Source organism: Pungitius pungitius, chromosome 3 (genome assembly GCF_949316345.1).
Source record: "Pungitius pungitius chromosome 3, fPunPun2.1, whole genome shotgun sequence".
Classification (NCBI taxonomy): domain Eukaryota; kingdom Metazoa; phylum Chordata; class Actinopteri; order Perciformes; family Gasterosteidae; genus Pungitius; species Pungitius pungitius.
This window is the reverse complement of record NC_084902.1, coordinates 29,189,654-29,207,680: the sequence shown is the minus strand read 5'-3', so window position 1 is coordinate 29,207,680 and position 18,027 is coordinate 29,189,654. Positions and strand designations below refer to the sequence as shown.

The 18,027-nt window shown below is 51.0% G+C and overlaps 2 protein-coding genes across 8 annotated transcripts; both read right to left on the bottom strand.

The window, feature by feature from the left end:
• Positions 1-77: 77 nt before the first annotated feature.
• On the bottom strand, positions 78-8,722 carry bin1b (bridging integrator 1b). 7 transcript variants are annotated; one of them, XM_062561561.1, is made up of 18 exons: positions 8,188-8,721; positions 5,515-5,595; positions 5,345-5,399; positions 5,158-5,252; positions 4,525-4,620; positions 4,322-4,429; positions 3,919-4,011; positions 3,502-3,587; positions 3,322-3,397; positions 3,169-3,224; positions 3,041-3,085; positions 2,495-2,537; positions 2,255-2,383; positions 1,651-1,671; positions 1,202-1,372; positions 979-1,032; positions 762-863; positions 78-663 (listed from the first exon to the last, which is right to left on the bottom strand). In XM_062561561.1, exons 1-18 carry the CDS (start codon positions 8,266-8,268, stop codon positions 562-564), a joined length of 1,494 nt encoding a protein of 497 aa, XP_062417545.1. In that variant the 5' UTR covers positions 8,269-8,721; the 3' UTR covers positions 78-561. The 7 variants fall into 7 exon arrangements, with proteins under 7 accessions (XP_062417545.1, XP_062417547.1, XP_062417548.1 ...); XM_062561563.1 differs by lacking the exon at positions 3,041-3,085 and having other exon boundaries at positions 8,188-8,722; XM_062561564.1 differs by lacking the exon at positions 3,919-4,011 and having other exon boundaries at positions 8,188-8,718.
• Positions 8,723-9,801: 1,079 nt separating this feature from the next.
• On the bottom strand, positions 9,802-17,540 carry LOC119220628 (indian hedgehog B protein-like). Its single transcript, XM_037476743.2, has 3 exons — positions 16,711-17,540; positions 13,621-13,882; positions 9,802-10,463 (listed from the first exon to the last, which is right to left on the bottom strand). The coding sequence occupies exons 1-3, from the start codon at positions 17,008-17,010 to the stop codon at positions 9,802-9,804; spliced, it is 1,224 nt and encodes a 407-aa protein (XP_037332640.2). The 5' UTR covers positions 17,011-17,540.
• Between the last annotated feature and the right edge of the window lie 487 nt (positions 17,541-18,027).

Sequence of the window (18,027 nt, the reverse complement as noted above, 5' to 3'; positions counted from 1 at the left end):
CCCCAGAAATGAGCAGGTACTGTCGAGGACGCTTCTCTGTGGACTGTGGAGGAAGAAGAACTCAAAGAGAAAAGAGATGTAGTTCATCGTTCATCTTTAATGACACCGACCAACAGGTTAGCATCAGCCTTCACCTTGTTAGCAACTCCACACAATATAAAAACACAGTTTGCATGGGTTCAGCTGGTGAGTGAACTTTAAATGGAGTCCCTTTTGCATCCTACAGTTAAAGGTGTGTGTGCACAGCGGTGATGCGTTCAATGTCTGAATAGAGTGGAACAGCATTCAGCGATGAAAAGAGGACTCAGAAAACCAGATAAAAGCGAGTGTCTCTGCTCCGGTCCGACTCTCGACGCAAAGCTTCACGCAACAAAGACATCACCAGCAATACGAAACCAAAAGGACGGGTGTGGGATTAGAACCAACGTTCGCCCCCCTGGAGGAGCTTCAGTGGGGTCTGTGTGATGACACCAAGATGAGACGCGCCCCCCTTTCTACTGGAGGAGTCAGCGGCGCCGCAGGGGGTGTGGGGGGGGAGGGGGGAGGGGGGGCATGGGGGGGTTACACCTTCTGAGTGAAGTTCTCGGGGAAGACGCCTTTGGCTGAAGTGTCTTTGTTCTGCACCCAGTGGGCCTCCTGCACGCCGAGCAGCCAGCCGTCATCCTGCGGGGGGGAGGAGACGCGGTTCAGATCAACGTTTACACACAGACCTCACCAATGTGTGTGTGTGGTGGAGGGGGGGGGGGGGGGCAACGCGACACCTGCTCATCCGGGTTGTCGAAGGCCAGAACCAGCACGTCGTCTCCGATCTTCAGCTCCAGCTCGTCTCCGTCGGTGGCAGCGTACTCGTGGACCGCTTTCACCTGGGGACGCGCAGAGCCACAGGTGAGCCGGGGAGACAGAGAGCTCACCTGATGCACCTGATGATCCTGAGCTCTGGGCAGGGAGGGGGGAGAGGGGGGGGGGGGGTCAGTTCACCTTGTAGAGGAATCCTGGAGGCAGATCTCCACCTGAGCCGTTGGTCACCGCACTCTGCAGGAAACAAGCAGAGGAGGTTCAGCTGTAACCCAGAAGTCAGGGAGGAGGGGGGAAGGGGGGGGGGGGGGGGGGCAGGAGGAGGACAGAAACACAGAAGAGGGGGAGGGGGGCGATGCTGACTACGGATCCTCATAGTCCAGACCTCTCCTTCCTCCGACCCTACCTGCACCTCTCCAGCGTCCCCCCAGTCACCTCCCACCTGGGCGCCGTCCTCCCCCCAGCCCGGCTGGCTGTAGGACGGGGCGCTACGGCCCCCGCTCTCGGCCCCCTCGTGGGGGTCCTCCTCTAGGTGTGGCTCGCCTTCATGCTGGGCCTCTGCGGCGCCCTGTTCTCGCTACAAAAGGTCGGGGGGGGGGGGTTGCGGAGCGTCGCGGCGGGTTCGGGGGCAGGAAGGGGAGGCAGGAGGGGAGGGTGGGAGGAGCATCGGAGAGGTCAGGACCCCCGCGAAAGGGAAAGGAGGGAGGTTTCAGATGGGAAAAAAAGAGGCTGTTATGTCTTGCAACTACTACACGCGCTGGGCTCCGCGGAGGATGGAGGAGGATGGAGGAGGATGGAGGAGGATGGAGGAGGATGGAGGAGGATGGAGGAGTCCACCAGAGCGCAGGAACTTACCCACGAGTCCCATGATGGCGCCTTCCGTGGGTTAGAGGGGTACAGACAGGACAAGCAGTGAGACCAAAGTCCTCGTACGTTAAGGAAGCACACACCACCTCTCGCTTCCCAGTTTTAAATGGGGGGGGGGCGACCGACCTGCTGCAGCTTCATCAAAGCTGTGAAACGTGCTGCAGATCTCGGATCAGCCGATGGCGACCAAGAAGCAGCAGCGCGCGTACGCACGCTGAGGCCCGAGACGCCACGCAGCTCAGAGACACACACACAGTGTCAGAAGCCGTGTTCACATGCACGTCTGACCTCATGGGGGCCGATTTAAACGTAATAATTTTTATATCTGCACGTAAACACACGCGTTCCACCCTTCAGCTCCGCCCACCTTTGACCTTTGGCACACCCACCTTGGGAGCGGGCGGTGTGGCGGGCTGTAAAACCTCCACATCCCAATCGAGCAGGTTGACCCCCGACCAGGGCGCACACTGCCTCGCACGCACACACGGACACACACACACACACACACACACACACACACACACACTGGGGTCAGGAGGGTCGACTATATGGGCGAAGTCGTTAGAGGAAACCGCACAACAATCAGCCTGACCTGCTGCGTCGTCGTCGTGGGGCTGGTTGCCGCGGCGACCGCGGAGTCTGCGGCGGGCACCGCGTCCTCCTCCGGGTCCGGGGACGGCATGGCGCGGGCCTTGGGCCGGCTGGGAGGAGGACCGGGCCTCTGCGCCGCCAGCAGGGTAGCACACGCATGCAAGAGGCAGAGGCGCATTAGTACACGGCACCACGGGCGCGCGTTAGTCACCTGCGGACGAGGTCACCTGTGGAAGTTTACCTTTGGTGCTGAGCTGGCTGAGTCACTGTGGTTGATTCCCTCACTGGGAGGAAAGAGAAGAGAAGCTCAGACAAGAAGAAGGAGGAGAAGAGAGAAAGTAGTAGAAGGGAGTAAGGGAGCATGGACGTGCAGCTCTCACATCCGTCCACACGAGGGCGACAAACAACTTAAGCAAACGTCTGCTGCTCAACAGGTGAGCGAAGGTGTCACGTGACATGAATACAGCAGGAAGCAGGCAGGAAGTGTGAGCGGCAGGTGGAAGTCAGCTGAGAAGCTGCAGGACCTGGTGAGAGCTGGACTGTGTGGAGGAGTCCAGGCAGGAGGCACCAAAAGACGTCCTTTAACTACACACCATGACTCAGGTAAATGTAACTTAGAGCCGGATCATAATATCCGGACCGCTTCCTAATCCTTAATCTCACACCTTTTACATTAAGCTATTTTCCTGGTTATTAGTTGTATTTTTCCTGCAGCATGTTAGAGGGTCACATTCCACTCAAACAAGTCGCGCGTTAGTCTTGTGAAGGTGACCATGCTCCGTTTTACCTCTTGGATCCTTCGCCTGTCTTTGCTGCTGCAGGAGCATCTTTTCTAAAGTAGGGGGCGGTGTGAGGACGTTATTGACATTGCTCCACACCAGGTGGACCTCTCAAGAGACGGGAAGCTTCACTTACTTCAGCTCCCGCTGCTCCTCAAGTTTGGTCATGATGTCGTTCAGGTTCTGGCTGAGCTGAGGAGCAGAGCGGATAACAATCGATACGTCTGCTGATCATCTATCAATACGTCTACTGATCATCTCGACATCCCACAACAACACGTCAGCTCACCTTGCTCATTTCCCCGTGGAACTTCTCCTGATGACCTGCCAAGCCTTGGAATGTGTTAACATAGACGCCAACACGACTACACGCACACAAACACACACACACACACGCACACAGTTTAAATATGTGACCCGAGTCGTCATGAATAGCTTTCTATAAGAAGGAGGAGAAGAAGAGTCTCACTTGTCCCACAGTGATGGAAGCTCGTCTTGTAACTCCACGTTCAGCTCCTCGAAAATCTTCTGAGCTCGGCCCAGCTCTTCCTCTGCCTACACACACATTAATAAAACAACTGTGTGTCTCTTAGTGTGTTTATAAGAGCACTCCAACATGCAGACAAACAGGGTTTCATAACTACGTGAATCAAACTACTTCTTCTACGACACAAAGACAGCTGAACCATAGTTTGGATTTGGGGTCAAATTATAGCGAAGCTCTCTACACACAATCATCAGAAAAGAAGCTTCAAGGTGCTTCAAACAAATCCGAACTGTGTGAGCATGCTTTGAATGACAACTGGTGACCGTGAGCAGAGAGCCTCTGGGGCAGGGGGAGAGGTTAATGAGGGGGGCGTGGAGGGGTGATGAACCAGAGTTTCACCTGGTTGAAGGAGAGGTTAGTCTGAGCCACCTGGTGGGCTGATATCAAACCCTGAGCCCAGCTGGGAGCCGCCATCTCCAACAGAGCTGCTTGCTAACCAACACACACCATGCAGGAGAGAGGAAGAGGAGGAGGAGGAAGGAGAAAGAGAGAGATAGAGAGAGAGAGAAGAAAGCAAACGATTCAACACACAAAAATGTTAGTTAGCATTTGGCAGGTAAATACGGTTAATTAGCTCACACTTTAAAGGGATGACTTAAGGTGGTATGAATTGTCTGAGTGTGTAACTCATACCACCTTAAGCCCAGAACTGGTCCTGTAGACTTTAACGTAGGCAGCAGAACGTGTGCATGCTGCATTATACATCCCATAATCCACCACACACACACACACAGGTGGTTACCTTGGCGATCTTGGCCTCATCCTTCTTCTTCCCTTTCTGTAAGGAGCTGAAGTGATGCCGCGCGCTGTCAAAGTCCACCATCTTCCTGTCGCGCTTGGCAATGCGAGCCTGCAGCAGATCTCAGGTCAGATTATCCAATGTTTATTTATTCATAATCAGGGGATTCCCAATGAACACGTGTGAGAAGAACACAACATTTAGACCTTAATATCGGGGAACTGTGCCAGGTACGAGTCCAGGGAGGTCAAAGATTTATCCGTGATGTTCTGGTGGTAGTCCAACCACAGGGTGTCTGTGTCCTTCAAGACACACACACACACACACACACACACAATGAGACGGGTTCCCACACATTGTGCTCACTGCGTTATGAAAGAAAACATGTTTGATCTCCAGTTCCTTCTGTTGCAGCAACTGCAAAAGTATTAGCATCCAAATACACTTTTCACATTATGCAGAATTAAAATGCTCATTTAAATGAACACTGGTTTGATAATAAACCCTCTTTTACATTTGATTTACTAGTCTGTATCTATATCTACAGCTTTAAAGTGAATTTATTTCTGCATCAGTGATGAGCTTCCAGTCCCCCTGGGGGGGGGCTCTCTGTTTTTTTTACCTCCAAGTTATTGTCCATCTCCTTCTCTATCATCTCCTTCAGGCGGAAGGACAGACGCATGCAGTTATGAGAGGAGAGAGGGGAGAATCATGCACAGCTTAAACGTTATTTCAGGGGGGAGAAAAGAAGAAGCACACAGATTCTTAAATAGCACTGTATTCTTTTCCCAGGTGGGGGGGGGGGCGTCCCTGAGGTCCCTGAGGTCCCGCTGTCTCACCTCCTTCATGGCGTCCATCTCCTCTTTGCCGAACCAGTCGGGCTCGTACATGTCGGCGAGGCAGTCCTGCAGCCGGCGGGACGCGTCGTGCATGGCTGCAACGCAAGAGAGAGGAGGGCGTGAGGAAGAGGAGGAGTCCTCTTCGCCTCGCCGGCGTCCGGTTACCTGCTCGCGTTACATCACTCACTCTTGACTGCCATCAGGTAGGCCTTCAGGTCCTTCTGCAGCTTGCTGCCTTCTGTCTGTGGGGGCAAACACAGCGGTCACAGTGGACCTCTGCACTACGTGTGTGTGTGTGTGTGTGTTAAAGAGACCATCCCTTGGGTGTAAATAAAGCACTAGGAGACTTCTGCTGACCATCTGCTTGTTGAAGTTGGCCACCATTTCCTCGAAGGCGGTGTCTCGGGTCTCGTCTGCTTTGCCGAGCTTCTGCATGACCTGCAGAGGAGACGGATTTGTTTTATAGGTCGAAGCCACATAAGATAAAGAGGTCAAAGGTCAACGACCAAATGACCCGGTGCAGGTTCCTTCAGGATGCCTTCCGAGCTTATGTTTTAGGAGAGGAGGAAAGAAAACTAATACTGAAATTAGCCGATGCCTATTTTCTTTCTTTCATTTTCAACTTTATCTTTCATACATAAATTATTTTATTTTTTTATTGTTTTTAAATTTGTATTCAAATATTCTTAAACATACATTGAGTAAATCTTAACATTAGTACATTTTCCGAGGTGAAAGTTCTGCTACTTACCAAAGGGTGTAATAATAATGATGTCACATTCATTTAAAGCCATTTGCTCATTTTGCTCAATACACAAGGTCACCGGCTAATCTGAGCCTCCATCAGCACCACCTGCCGCCCTAATCCTGTGACCGATACACAAACCTCCATCGGCACGACGGGGACTTCCCCTCTGCTGCACACACACACACACACACCTCACAGCAGCATTACTACGAGCACTCTGCGTGATGTCATCAGATACCAAAGCGTTGAACCTTTTCTCTTTCTGGCTTTTCTCTTATCTTTTATTTTGTCATCCATCCAAAGCGTGTGCTGCAGTTCAGATGCATTCATGGCTATTTAAATGCGGGCCTATATTTGGAGACACAACTGGCGTGTCCTTCGCAGCCCTCAGAGTCTCTGGGCTCATTGTGCACCTGTCAAACGCTTCGTGGTGCCTTCAGGGACCTCCCGTGAAGTCTGGAAATATGTGTCTCCATACTGTAAACCTAGGTGTAGTTGGTTATACAGCATGTGTGTGTGTGTGTGTGTGTGTGTGTGTGTGTGTGTGTGTGTGTGTGTGTGTTCTTAGTTCCCCCTCCAATATACCCTGGAGCACACAGCTAGTTTGTGGGTTATTAAAAAGAGGAAGAGGTCCAGAAGGGCTATTGATAGACCCCCCCCCCCCCCTGCAGTGAGGCATGCAGGGAGTGGGGGTGGGGGTGGGTCAGGTCTTTAACAAACTTAAGCTTTGAATTCTAAATCATAGGAAGATGATTTATTTCCATGTAAATGATGTGTACATAGGTACATTTAATAACATGTTCGTAATGTCCATATAGTATCATCTAACATCATGTACAATGGGTATATAAGTACATTTAATAACACTTCTCCATACAATAAGAAATGCACTATAACTATATTTAAAATACAAGAGGGGCCCTCTTTGACCCGGGTCTCTGGCTGCTCCCTAAAGGGCACGACCCCGAGAGGGAGGGAGGGGGGCAGCAGCAGTCGTACCCATCATGCTTTGCTGCACAGCGGTTCATGAGACATCACCAGGACAACCGTGGTGGTGTGAATCAAACTTACAGAGAAGGTAAAGGAGAAATGTGTTTTTGCCCTTTTAGATGAAATGTAATGCCTTTAACAACACCTAAGCAGTGAATGCGTGCGCCCCGTTGTCACGGGAACCCGTGGGCGTGAAGGCGACACGCCGGACGAGGTGGAGGCGGCGTGCCAGCCGACAGACAGCTGAGGCCGAGCCCCCCCCCTCCCCACCCCCCACCTCGAAGGGAAGATGATACTCGGACCTTCCTCTTTCCTCCTCAGCTCAGAGCTGTATGTTTCCTCCAGAAGAACTTCCCTGCTCTTTATATCACATATGTATCAACAAAACAAATTTTATATTCACAAAATGACAATGAAATTTAACCTCGTCATTAAGTGCAGCTCTACTATAGAAATAGTTCTTGATATGACAAAGTTATTTATTCAGCAAAGTATTAAATATTTCAATAAAGAGTGTGCTGCAGACATCTGGCATACAACATTATTGCACCTCATGCACGAGCATCTATTTGAGCTCAGAAGTTCAGGGCGGATGGATACCAAAGAAATAGTCCCGCCACTGTTATGTCTGTGACAAGTCCCATGCTCCTCAGAGGCCGTTCCCCTCTAAACATGTGCAGCTGCCCCGAGGGGAATCTCTAGCCCCCCCATCCTGGAGGGAGGGGGGGGGGGTCTCTGGAAGCAAAGCACAATGAGTGGACTGGATGTCTGGCTGACTGACAGCCCTCCTGGTGGAGGGTAAAACCTCAGCAGGCTTAAGCAGCAAGAGTGATTAAGACAGACCATAATAACTCCCACGGCAGCACCGGGGCTCTTTCCGTCACTTTTACACCTGCTTTTCTGAAGCTATGAATGAAAGAACTTGGATGAATGAATCCTCCTTTTGCTTTTTCATTTGATCTCGATCTACTTTGAAAAGCTTAAATTCTAATTTAAGGTAACAATCGTATAATGATACAATCTGAGTGATTATGAAATATTGATCTTTGGCGGTTGGAGTTGAAGGATGTCTAATAATGCTGTTGAGATTTGACCCGTGACACCGTTTACACATATATTATTGCCTCCAGGTTGACCCCCACATTCCGGTTTAATGCTGCCCATTGTGCCCCAGACATCAAACAGTCAGTGCAGCTACACCCTCAACCTGACGGAGTACCACTACGCGAGAGGCATTAGAAGGTAGAAAGTTGTGGATCGGGGGTCTCCCAGGGACAGGAGGACGTGCGTACCTTCTCCTGCGCTCTGGTCAGCCTCTTCTGGACGCTGATCGCCAGTTTCCCGGCCGTGCCCCCTTTCCCGATCTCGGCCATGTCTGGCGGCGTGGAGGGCTCCCCGGTCGGTGCAGAAGGAGAGAGAGAGACGGAGGGTTTTGGGGCGGGAGGAGGGGGGGGGGGGAAACGTTGTCGAAGGAGACCCTCTACTCTGGAAACGGACCGCGCGTAAAACCCGTCCGGGGGGGCGACGTGGCTCGCTGCGCGTGGCTCTAATCCGGTGACCGCTTCTTAGAGGTGCGATGCGTAATTTAATCCGGTTTATGTGGGACAAGACAAAAACAGAGCAAGGCAGAAAGAGGTTCAGAGCTCGGCTGTTCTCACTGATAAATGATGGAGACTGGACATTCGGGGATATTAAGTTTCCTCCTCAGTCGGCCCCTTAAAGGCGCAGCGCGGCGGTATTATTAGCCGCCATCTGTTGCTTACATGCAAGCGGTGTGTGTCCGTCGTTACGCGCGGCCTTATTTCTGCACACAAAGTCTGAAGCGAGGGCTAAATCCGTCCCGAGCGGACGCGGGAGACTCCTGCAGCCGGTAGATGTCACTGATGGTGCGTTCACGTGTCAGCGGGACAAAAAAAAAAAAGACAACACTCATTTACATATAATTTAATTTAAAAAATAAATCTTTTTTTCACCCAAAATAACTTCATGAACATTATTGGATTTGTGTAAACAAATGATACTTAAATACAAATCATTTAATGATTAAAGTAGTATTATTAAATAGAATATGACACACCGGTGGACAGTATTCAGAGCTTAATGGGATTAATGACATTTCATACTTCATTATCTGCATAACTTTCCCTTCATTGACACATTTTGTCACATTTTGACTAATCAAGCAATTTCAAGAAGCCGTTTAGGGTAGTTCATGATTGGTAATATTTTAGAAACAAATTAATTGCATATTAAGATTTTTGATTGATTGGGTTTTTGAAAAACATCCCTGTAATTTCCAATGAAGATGAAGATTCACAGGGAACTAAACCAGTAACAGTGAAGCAATTGAGTTATTTGAACTTGACTTCATGGGGTTAATTCCATGCAATACAGTATTTCTAATGGACTATCTACATTGTTAAAGTGGTAAAAACACGCCAGGGATGTTTTAAAACTGTGCATGAACATAAATCCCTCTTATTTGTTATCAGATACCGGAATACTGGGAAGAGGCCTCGGAGAAGACGAGTGGAGAGATTAGCGCTCCACACTGGGAACGCCTCGTGCCCCCCAGTCACAGCTGCTAGATGTGGAGGAGGAAGGGGAAGACCCCGGATAAGAGGGTAAAGATGGAGAGTAGAATCCCTTAAAAGCTCAGAACTTTGCACCTGGAAATGTTTCCGACCTCTAAATCCCAACCTCAGTGATGGTTCCCCAGAGTCACTTATAGCCTTTGAGTCCTTTTGCCTCAGAGTGTTTCTTTTGGTTCACCTGTGTCCGTTCACAGCTCCTTCCTCACTGCTTGTAAAACTCCCATCATGCCTCAGGAGAAACCCACACGCCAGGCGGCCCATCGTGGTCCTGTCCAGTCAAAAGTCTCCACCCCATGGGTCCTTTCGCTGACCTCACCTGTCTCCCTGAGCCGCGCCCAGCGGGTGGAGGCGCCCCGAGTCCAGCAGCATCCTGCCCAGCCAGTGTAAAAGCCGAGAGTACCAGTGGACCCCGTCCCGGTGGCTCCCAGTGGAACCAGTCCAGCTGTGGAGCAGCCGAAGCGGCGAGAAGGCCCAGTGGGCCAGGGAGTGCTGGTCCACCACCGCGTAGCAGGACGCCACCACGCCGTCCACCACCAGCGTGCCGTGCTGCGTGAGCGGCGCGAACGCCCCCCTGCTCTCCCTCACGCTGACCCGGGTGATCCGGGACAGGCGCCCCCGACCCGCCTCCCCCGGCGACACCAGCACGCACTGCCCCGGCCGGGCGTCGCTGGCGTACACGGCCCCGAGGGCGCCGCCCTCCGAGCAGTTCCCCCCGGACACGAACACCAGGTGGGCGGCGGTGAGCGAGAGGCGCGCCCCGGCCTCTGTGTGCAGCGTGTAGAAGAGCTTCCGGGCGACCGGGTCCCGGTCCAGGAAGACCAGCACCTCGCTGTAGACCAGCTCGCCGCCGCCCGCCGCCGCCAGGACCCGCTCTCCCGGTCGCAGGTCGCCGATGGGCTTCTGAGCGCCGCTCGCCAGCGTCACCGAGGCCTCGCCGGGGAAGCAGCCTCCGGATTTGGCCGCCATGGAGTGATCTGACCAGGAGACAGACGTGGGGGGGTCAGCAGGGTGAGGTATGCCAGAAAGTCACATGACTTTGAATAGAATTATAGTGTTGAGATGATCTAATATTATATATTTACAATTTCAGAATTGTATTTTCCCATCAGTGTTTTTTGGTTTTATTTTTTCGTGTTCTCAGGAATCTTCTTCCATGCAAAGTTGCACAATTATATCTTTTCAATCCTTTAAGTTACATATTGACTTCTTCCTCTGAACATCAAGGAACAATGAGCTGTGTGTGTGTGTGTGTGTGTGTGTGTGTGTGTGTGTGTGTATGTGTGTGTGTGTGTGTGTGTGTGTGAGAGACACTAGAGAAGTCTATCTAGGATAAATATTTGGAGAAGGGAGGAAGCCTGATGAGGTGAGTCACCTGGAGGAGGAAGGAGCAGCCGGTCAATCTTTAAAAGGCTGCACACATTTCTCTCCAGGACCCTTTTTTTCTTTAAATATACTTTTTTTTTTAAATAAATAAAAATCCGATAATTTAATTCAAAATAATAAAAAACATTATTTTTATACATATTCGGTGGGTGAAATAAGTATTTAACACGTCACCATTTTTCTCAGTCAATATATTTCCTAAGGAGTGATTGACAGGACATTTTCACCAGATGTAACAACCCAAGTAAAACATACGTACAAAGAGACCAGAGCAAAGGCGTTCAGAAATAAAGTTATGTGTAATAATGTGAAATGACACAGGGAAAAAGGTATTGAACACGCTTACTGATATTTATTCAATACTTTGTACAAAAGCTGGTTGGTAATGACAGCTTCAAGACGCCTCCTGTCTGGAGAAACTAGTCGGATGCTTTGCTCTGGTGGGATTTTGGCTCATTCTTCCACACAAACAGTCTTCAAATCTTGAAGGTTCTGTGGGCCTCTTCTATGAATTTTCGTTTTTTTCCATAGATTTTCAGTGGGATTTAAGTCAGGTGATTCCGGGCCATTCTAGCAGCTTTATTTCCTTTCTTTGACACCAGTTGACTTTCCTTGGCTGTGTGTTTGGGATCATTGTCTTGCTGAAATGTCCACCCACGTTTCATCTTCATCATCCTGGTGGATGGCAGCAGATTTCTGTCAAGAATGTCTCTGTAAATTTGCCCCTTCATCCTTCCTTCAATTATGTGTAGTTTGCCAGAACCATTTGCTGAGAAGCAGCCCCCACACATGATGTTCCCACCTCCAAACTCCACTGTTGGTGTGGTGTTTTTAGGGTGATGTGCAGTGCCATTTCTCCTCCAAACATGGTGTGTATTATGGCATCTCATCTGACCACACTACGCTCTCCCTGTATTTCACTGGCTTTTCCAAATGTTGTGCAGCAAACTCTAAACAAGCTTCAACATGCTTTTTTTCATCAATGGAGTCCTGCGTGGTGAGCGTGCACACAGGCCATGGAGGTGCAGTGCATTACTTACTGTTTTCTTTGAGACAACCTGCTAATTGCAGCTCTTTTTGAAGCTCTCCACAAGTGGTCCTTGGCTCTTAAACAACTCTTCTGATTCTTCTTTTCACTCCTCTGTGAGAAATCTTGCGAGAAGCACCTGGTCGAAACAAATCAATGGTGAAATGATTGTTTTTCCACTTCCGTATTATGGCCCCAGCAGTGCTCACTGGAACATTCAGAAGCTGAGAAATGCGCCTCTAACCAATGCCATCATTGGGTTTTCCCACAATTAGGTTGCGAAGGTCTTGAGCTCTTTGCTGTTACCCATCATGGGACGTGTCTTGTGTGACTCCTTGGCAATGAGACCTTTTTGTAGGCCATCAGTTGGGACTGAACCAGCTCATATTCATTTGCACTGACAAATTTTCTGGGTTGGTTTTTGATTACTGACAGTTTTCAGCTGTTGTCTTGGTTTTCCAGACCTTTTTGCACCTCCCTTTCTTCATGTGTTCAATACTTTTTCCCTGTGTCATTTTACATTATAACACATTTTAACACACTTTATTTCTAAACTTCTTTATTTTGGTTTCTTGTATGTTTGTATTACTCGGGTTGTTACCAACATCTGGTGATAATTTCATGTCAATAGTTTCTTTGGAAATATATTTACTGAGAGAAATAGTGACGTGTTCAATACTAATTTCAGCCGCTGTATATCGGAGGGGGGGTTGTGACCTTCAGGTTCTGGTGCTTTGCTGCCCACTAGTGGTCGTTTCCTCAACTTCCCCCTTTAAATGTCTTTAAGGAGGGTTCGAGTGTATTCTTTTTCAGCTGTCTTCTCAACAACAACTTCTTTTTTGAAGAATGTTGAACAAATTCTTTAAAAAAAAAAGGAGAACTTAAAAACATGATTAAAAATACCAACTTGATTGGTTGCCCTTCTGATCAAGTCAAGAACCGGGCTCTCGTAACCCGATCTGGGAGGGAAGGAGAGACAAGGGAAGGGAAAGGAGAGATCAAGTAGGAAAAAGAGAAAGAGGAGAATCTTTAAACCGTGGAGCCTTAATGTCAACGTGTCCTCGGGTATTAACATGCAAACTACTGCTGATCTTTACTGGATGAGACAGAAACAAAAAATACAAATACACGATTCATCCACTCATTCTGTCTGAGACCTTGTGTTCTGGCTTCAAATACTACAGTACCCATGAGCCTCGGCGGTGTTGCCACGGAGAAGAAGCCAGCGAGAGCAGCAGCAGATCAAAGATTAAAATGGGGAACCGAAACCAGCTTCATACTTTCCTCATTCATCCTGAACAGTCTGGTGACTGTGAATCAAATCTTTAGCTTCAGACCATCACCCTCTGTGATTGGATGCTTGTTTCTTTTGAATCAGCTGTTAACGATTCAACCAGGATTGTTGGATTGTTAAAGTAGTGCGGACAAACGTGGGAAAAGAGACGGATAGAGAAACAAAGTGGAAATATGAGAGCTGAAGTGAGTGTAGGTGCAAGCAGGAGGGTCAGTGATGAGCGAGCTTTGTAAAGTCCACAAAGCTAAATGTCCTGAGGGTTAAATCTTCCCCGTTAGTAAATCCAGGATGAAGGAAAGAACCAGGAACCAGCTCACTAAGATGGATTTGCTTGGAATAAGATTTGTTTATAGAGGTAGTTATCAGGAAAGAAAGATGCAAGGGTTCAACCTCCGGAGGCTTTTACTTTGAAAATCAAAAGGCTCACCTGACTTGACGCTGCAGTGGATGTGGGCCTTGGACTCGTAGTAGACCCAGTCGAAGCCCGCCTCCACCGCCAGCCGCGCCAGCATGGCGTACTTGTTGCGGTCCCGGTCCGAGGTGGTGATGTCCACGGCCCGGCCCTCGTAGTGCAGCGACTCCTCCGAGTGGTGGCCGTCCTCGTCCCAGCCCTCGGTGACCCGCAGGCGGACCCCGGGCCACAGGTTCATCACCGAGATGGCCAGAGAGTTCAGCTTGTCTTTGCAGCGCTGGAGGAGAACACTCGCATGAACGTGCGCATTGATGACGTGGACAGTGAGCGCTTTTATTTTGAAAAACCTGCAGGAAAGTCTTCTTTCCTGTATTCAAGGGCTGCAGACTTCACCTTTGACTCCAGGCCCACTGCTGCTGCTGCTGCAGGGTGAACTCAAACACCCCCCCCCCCCCCCCCCCCCCCACCTCCTGGTCAATGGCTTCAGCCTTCCCCCACAATGCACCCCTGCAGCTCTGATGTTTGCTCTGTGTGGTGGGAGAAGGAAGGCGATGTAGAGGATGGATGGAGGGGGGGCAGAGGGGGGCTACGTGAACAAGAGGTCCCCAGGGTCCCTCTAAACCGGGAGTCTGGTCCCGCTGAGCAAACAGAAGGTGAGAGGCCCGATTGAAGGACTCGGCTCTGCGCGATAAATCCCCCAGTCAGCTCCGTTAATCTCCTCCGCCCGACGAGGGGCGGGACGCGTTCCGCTGCCCAGTAGAGGGCGCTGCTGGCCCAAGTCAGATGATCAGAAAGGTCAGATAAGAAAGGTCAGATGAATTTGAATCTGAGATTTAAAATCCAACAAGAGCTTTTGTCCTCACCGGAGGAGAATCGGCAAGAAAATTGTTTAAAGGCCTTGGTCAGCCTTCCGATTATTTTGTTATAAAACGGCACACTCCGGCCTGATGGGGGCGCTGCTGAAAATGAACAGCATATCTCAACACACTCTTGATCAGGGTCCACATATCTAGAATTACTTCAGCATGAGCTCAGCATTAGGATCAAGGGGTATGCTTCAGATGTTGATGAACTGAGATGTTAGACTCCAGTCCCCTGCTTGTGTGTGTGTGTGTGTGTGTGTGTGTGGGGGGGGGGGGGGGGGGTGGTCCAGTCTAGAAAGATGTGAACAAAGACCCAACAGGAGGAACCGCCAGTTTCCATACTTACTCGATGCAGTGTGCATTTTAACATGGTTCATCTGCATCATAACACTGACCGTCCTGCAGGTGGAGTTTAAAAAGCATTGATTTCAATTCATGATTCAGATGTAACCAGCCGGGACGTTTCATTGCAACGGAAGAGCTCAAATGACTGAATGAACGTGGAGTGAGATCATGACTAGCAGGTCTTGTGTTTCCGCACAGCATCTCGTTTCATGAAGTGGGATCAAACCCTATATAAAGGCCTTTTTTCCACGCGGCTGGGATGAGAATAGCTCGCGTCTCGGGGGCCACAGATGCCTTTTCACGGTGTTCACTGTGGATTTTAACTGCGGTCACAGCAACGAGCTGGCCTCCATAAATCACGCGATACATTCGGTGGGTTTTCCTCTTAAGGTCTGCACATCGACGGGGGTTGGAGCACTAAACCGCTGGCTGCACAAACATTGGACGCCTGTGCACACCTTTAAACGTCCTCCCGAGCAGGTCCCCTGGTCTCACGAGGCGTCTCGGAGTCTAGTTCGCATCACACGAGGGGACAGACTGTTATTGAAATAGGGGAAAAGGGGGGGGGGGGTTGGATGCTTGTTGGGGGGGGGGATCTGCCAGCTTTTACGCATCCATCCGGATCTGATGGCGGCCCCGGGTGGGAAGGAAGCGGGACTCTTCTGACGCGCATTATCCGTGCACGCCAAAGAGAAGACACCTTGTCTAATAGAGGGTTTATCGGCAGTGGGGCTTCTTAGTGGGGCTCCCCGGAGAAAGCGAATACAAATGTGTATAATTAAAGCGCCGCTGGAGCGAAGTGGGCTATTTCTGCTCGTGTGTGCTGCGAAAACAAACCCCAGAGTAACACGGACTAGTAATAGACAAACACCAGGCTGTCTCCTGCGGCTCGGAGCCCATAAATTGTGCGCAGGTCTGCGCCGCGGTTCGGGAGCGCGCTGCAAAAGATCCCCCCCCCCCCCCCCAACAAGTTGATCGGACTGTTTGCTGATTGGATCCTCTGCCTCCCACGTGCACGCTCTTTTTGGATGCATTTGGGTAATAACCGCTGCGGTGAATGGCGCTCTCTGCGCGAGCGACATTTCTTGCAGCGCGCACGCAGAGGTGACAGCTCCGGACGGGACGCTGCGCGCGCGCTCACTCCCCCCACGTCGGTCTGTGGACACAAGCGCCGCCGCTCGGAGAGGAAGCCCGCGGTCACCAGGGCCAGATATAAATACGGTATTCCTGGGGAAATTGAGAGTCAAATAAATTCCACGCGGGGCCACATCAATGTCGGTGTCGTAAAAAAAAAAGTCTGACAGTCCAAAGGGCGACTGTTAACTCTGGCCAGTCGGGCTAAAAGGAAAACGGTAAACATGCGCACCCGCGTGACCCGGCTCTAACCAAATACGACTTTTGGCGGTTTTTCCACCCAGAAACATGATGTAAAACAGAGGACTAGTGTTTTAATTAAGAGTTTTTCCAAACATTTTTAGACGGGGTTGCCCTCTTTACGCACCAGCTGCCCACAGTGACCCTGTGGAGGTCCACGTGGAGCACAAGAGGAGAGCTCTGATTCCAGCTGCAGGGGGGTTTGAAACATGGACGCAACAAAGCGTCGTTATCCGTTTCTTGGCATGAAAACCCCGCTTTGATTTGTATTTGTATCGGACAGAAGGGATTTGGCTGTGATTTACCCAGACTGTGAACGCAAAGTGCCGTTTGTTTGTGTAAAGACGGATTCCTCCTTTCAGTGACGACGAGCCTTGAGTCAACAAGAAACGCGGAAAAAGATAACAGTGGCCACGCGTTTAAAGACTGGCCAAAGTGCACTAAAGCGCAGTGAAAGGCCTCCTCACGGGCATGTTTTAATGGCCACAGGGGCCCTACGGTGTGCGGAGGGGGGGGGGTTTACCTGTGTCATCATGCGGTCTGCACCTGTGTTCTCCTCATCCTTGAAGATGATGTCGGGGTTGTAGTTGGGGGTGAGCTCCTTGAAGCGCTCAGAGTTCCGGGTTATTTTCCCTTCGTACCTCCCGCTGGCCCCCAAAGTCTTCTCGGCCACGTTGGGGGTGAACTGCTTGTAGGCAAGCGGCGCGAGTTTCCGCGGTGACCGCCTCTTGCCGTAGCCTCTGCCCGGCCCGCAGCCCTCGCTGACCGGCGAGAGGAGAAAGGCGCACCCGGCGAGGCACGTCACCAGCGTCGGAAGCAGCATTCCGCCCCGGGGCCGGTGTTTGCCCCCCCTCCCCAGCTGGTGGCTGTGCTTCTCTCGGTGGAGCCTTGAGTCGCCTTTATGATTGTAGCGGAGCAGGACTCATTCCGGAGTCCCCAAAAGTGTCCATTCCCGGCGCGTAAAAGTGGCCAGTGCGCCGCTGGAGAGGACCCGGAGACCTTAACCTGTCCCCTGAGCGGCTGGCTCTGCGCTGTCCCGAGTGCACGCGGAGGTAGGGGCATAAATAGCCAAGGTGAGTTTATCTTGGCAGGCAGGTTCAAAGCTGCCTCTCTGTGTCGGAGCTGTGAGAAAAGCGCTGCAGACAGACGCGGAGGCGCGCGGTGCGCAGTCTGGCTGCGCCTGTTGGGCACGGCGGTCAAAGGGTGTCCCCGCAGCGGTTTGTCTCCCTCTGGGCTGGCTTCTCAATGCGTCCCTGTGGCAGGAATGGAAGAGATCCTACGACAGAACAGATGAGGTGCCGCGGGAGAAGAAGACCGCGCCCTGCCGGACCTGCCCTCCGCCGCGTCCTCTCCTCCCACCGGGGTGGCACCGGGCCCCGCGGCCGCCTTCATATCTTCAGCCAAGAGGGCAGACAAACGGCTCCAAGTTACGCACGCAGGTGCGCGCGTTAAAGCGGTTTCAGCCCCCCCCCTGTTGCGAAATGAGGGTCCGAGTGGAACGAACAGATCCTCATGACGACATTAAATTATCCATCAGGGAAACCCCAAAAGATTTCCCAGAATTCCCTCAGAGGCTGAATGGACTCAGAGTTAAAGGAGCTGACATGTTTACATTAATGTCGTCTTTGCTGTTCAAAGTCTTTCAGGCTGACCCAAGGTCAAACTGCAGGCTGAGGACCCCAGGGGGCCTTAGGCCGTCGCTAAGGGGCCCAAAGTGATATATTCCCAGACAAATAAGGAAAAGATAAGGGCCTTCTTTACATGAATGAATGACTTGTGAAGGTGTGACTCGAGGTCACCAAACGGCTCAGCAGTCCCACCGCGTTCGGCTCTGAATGAA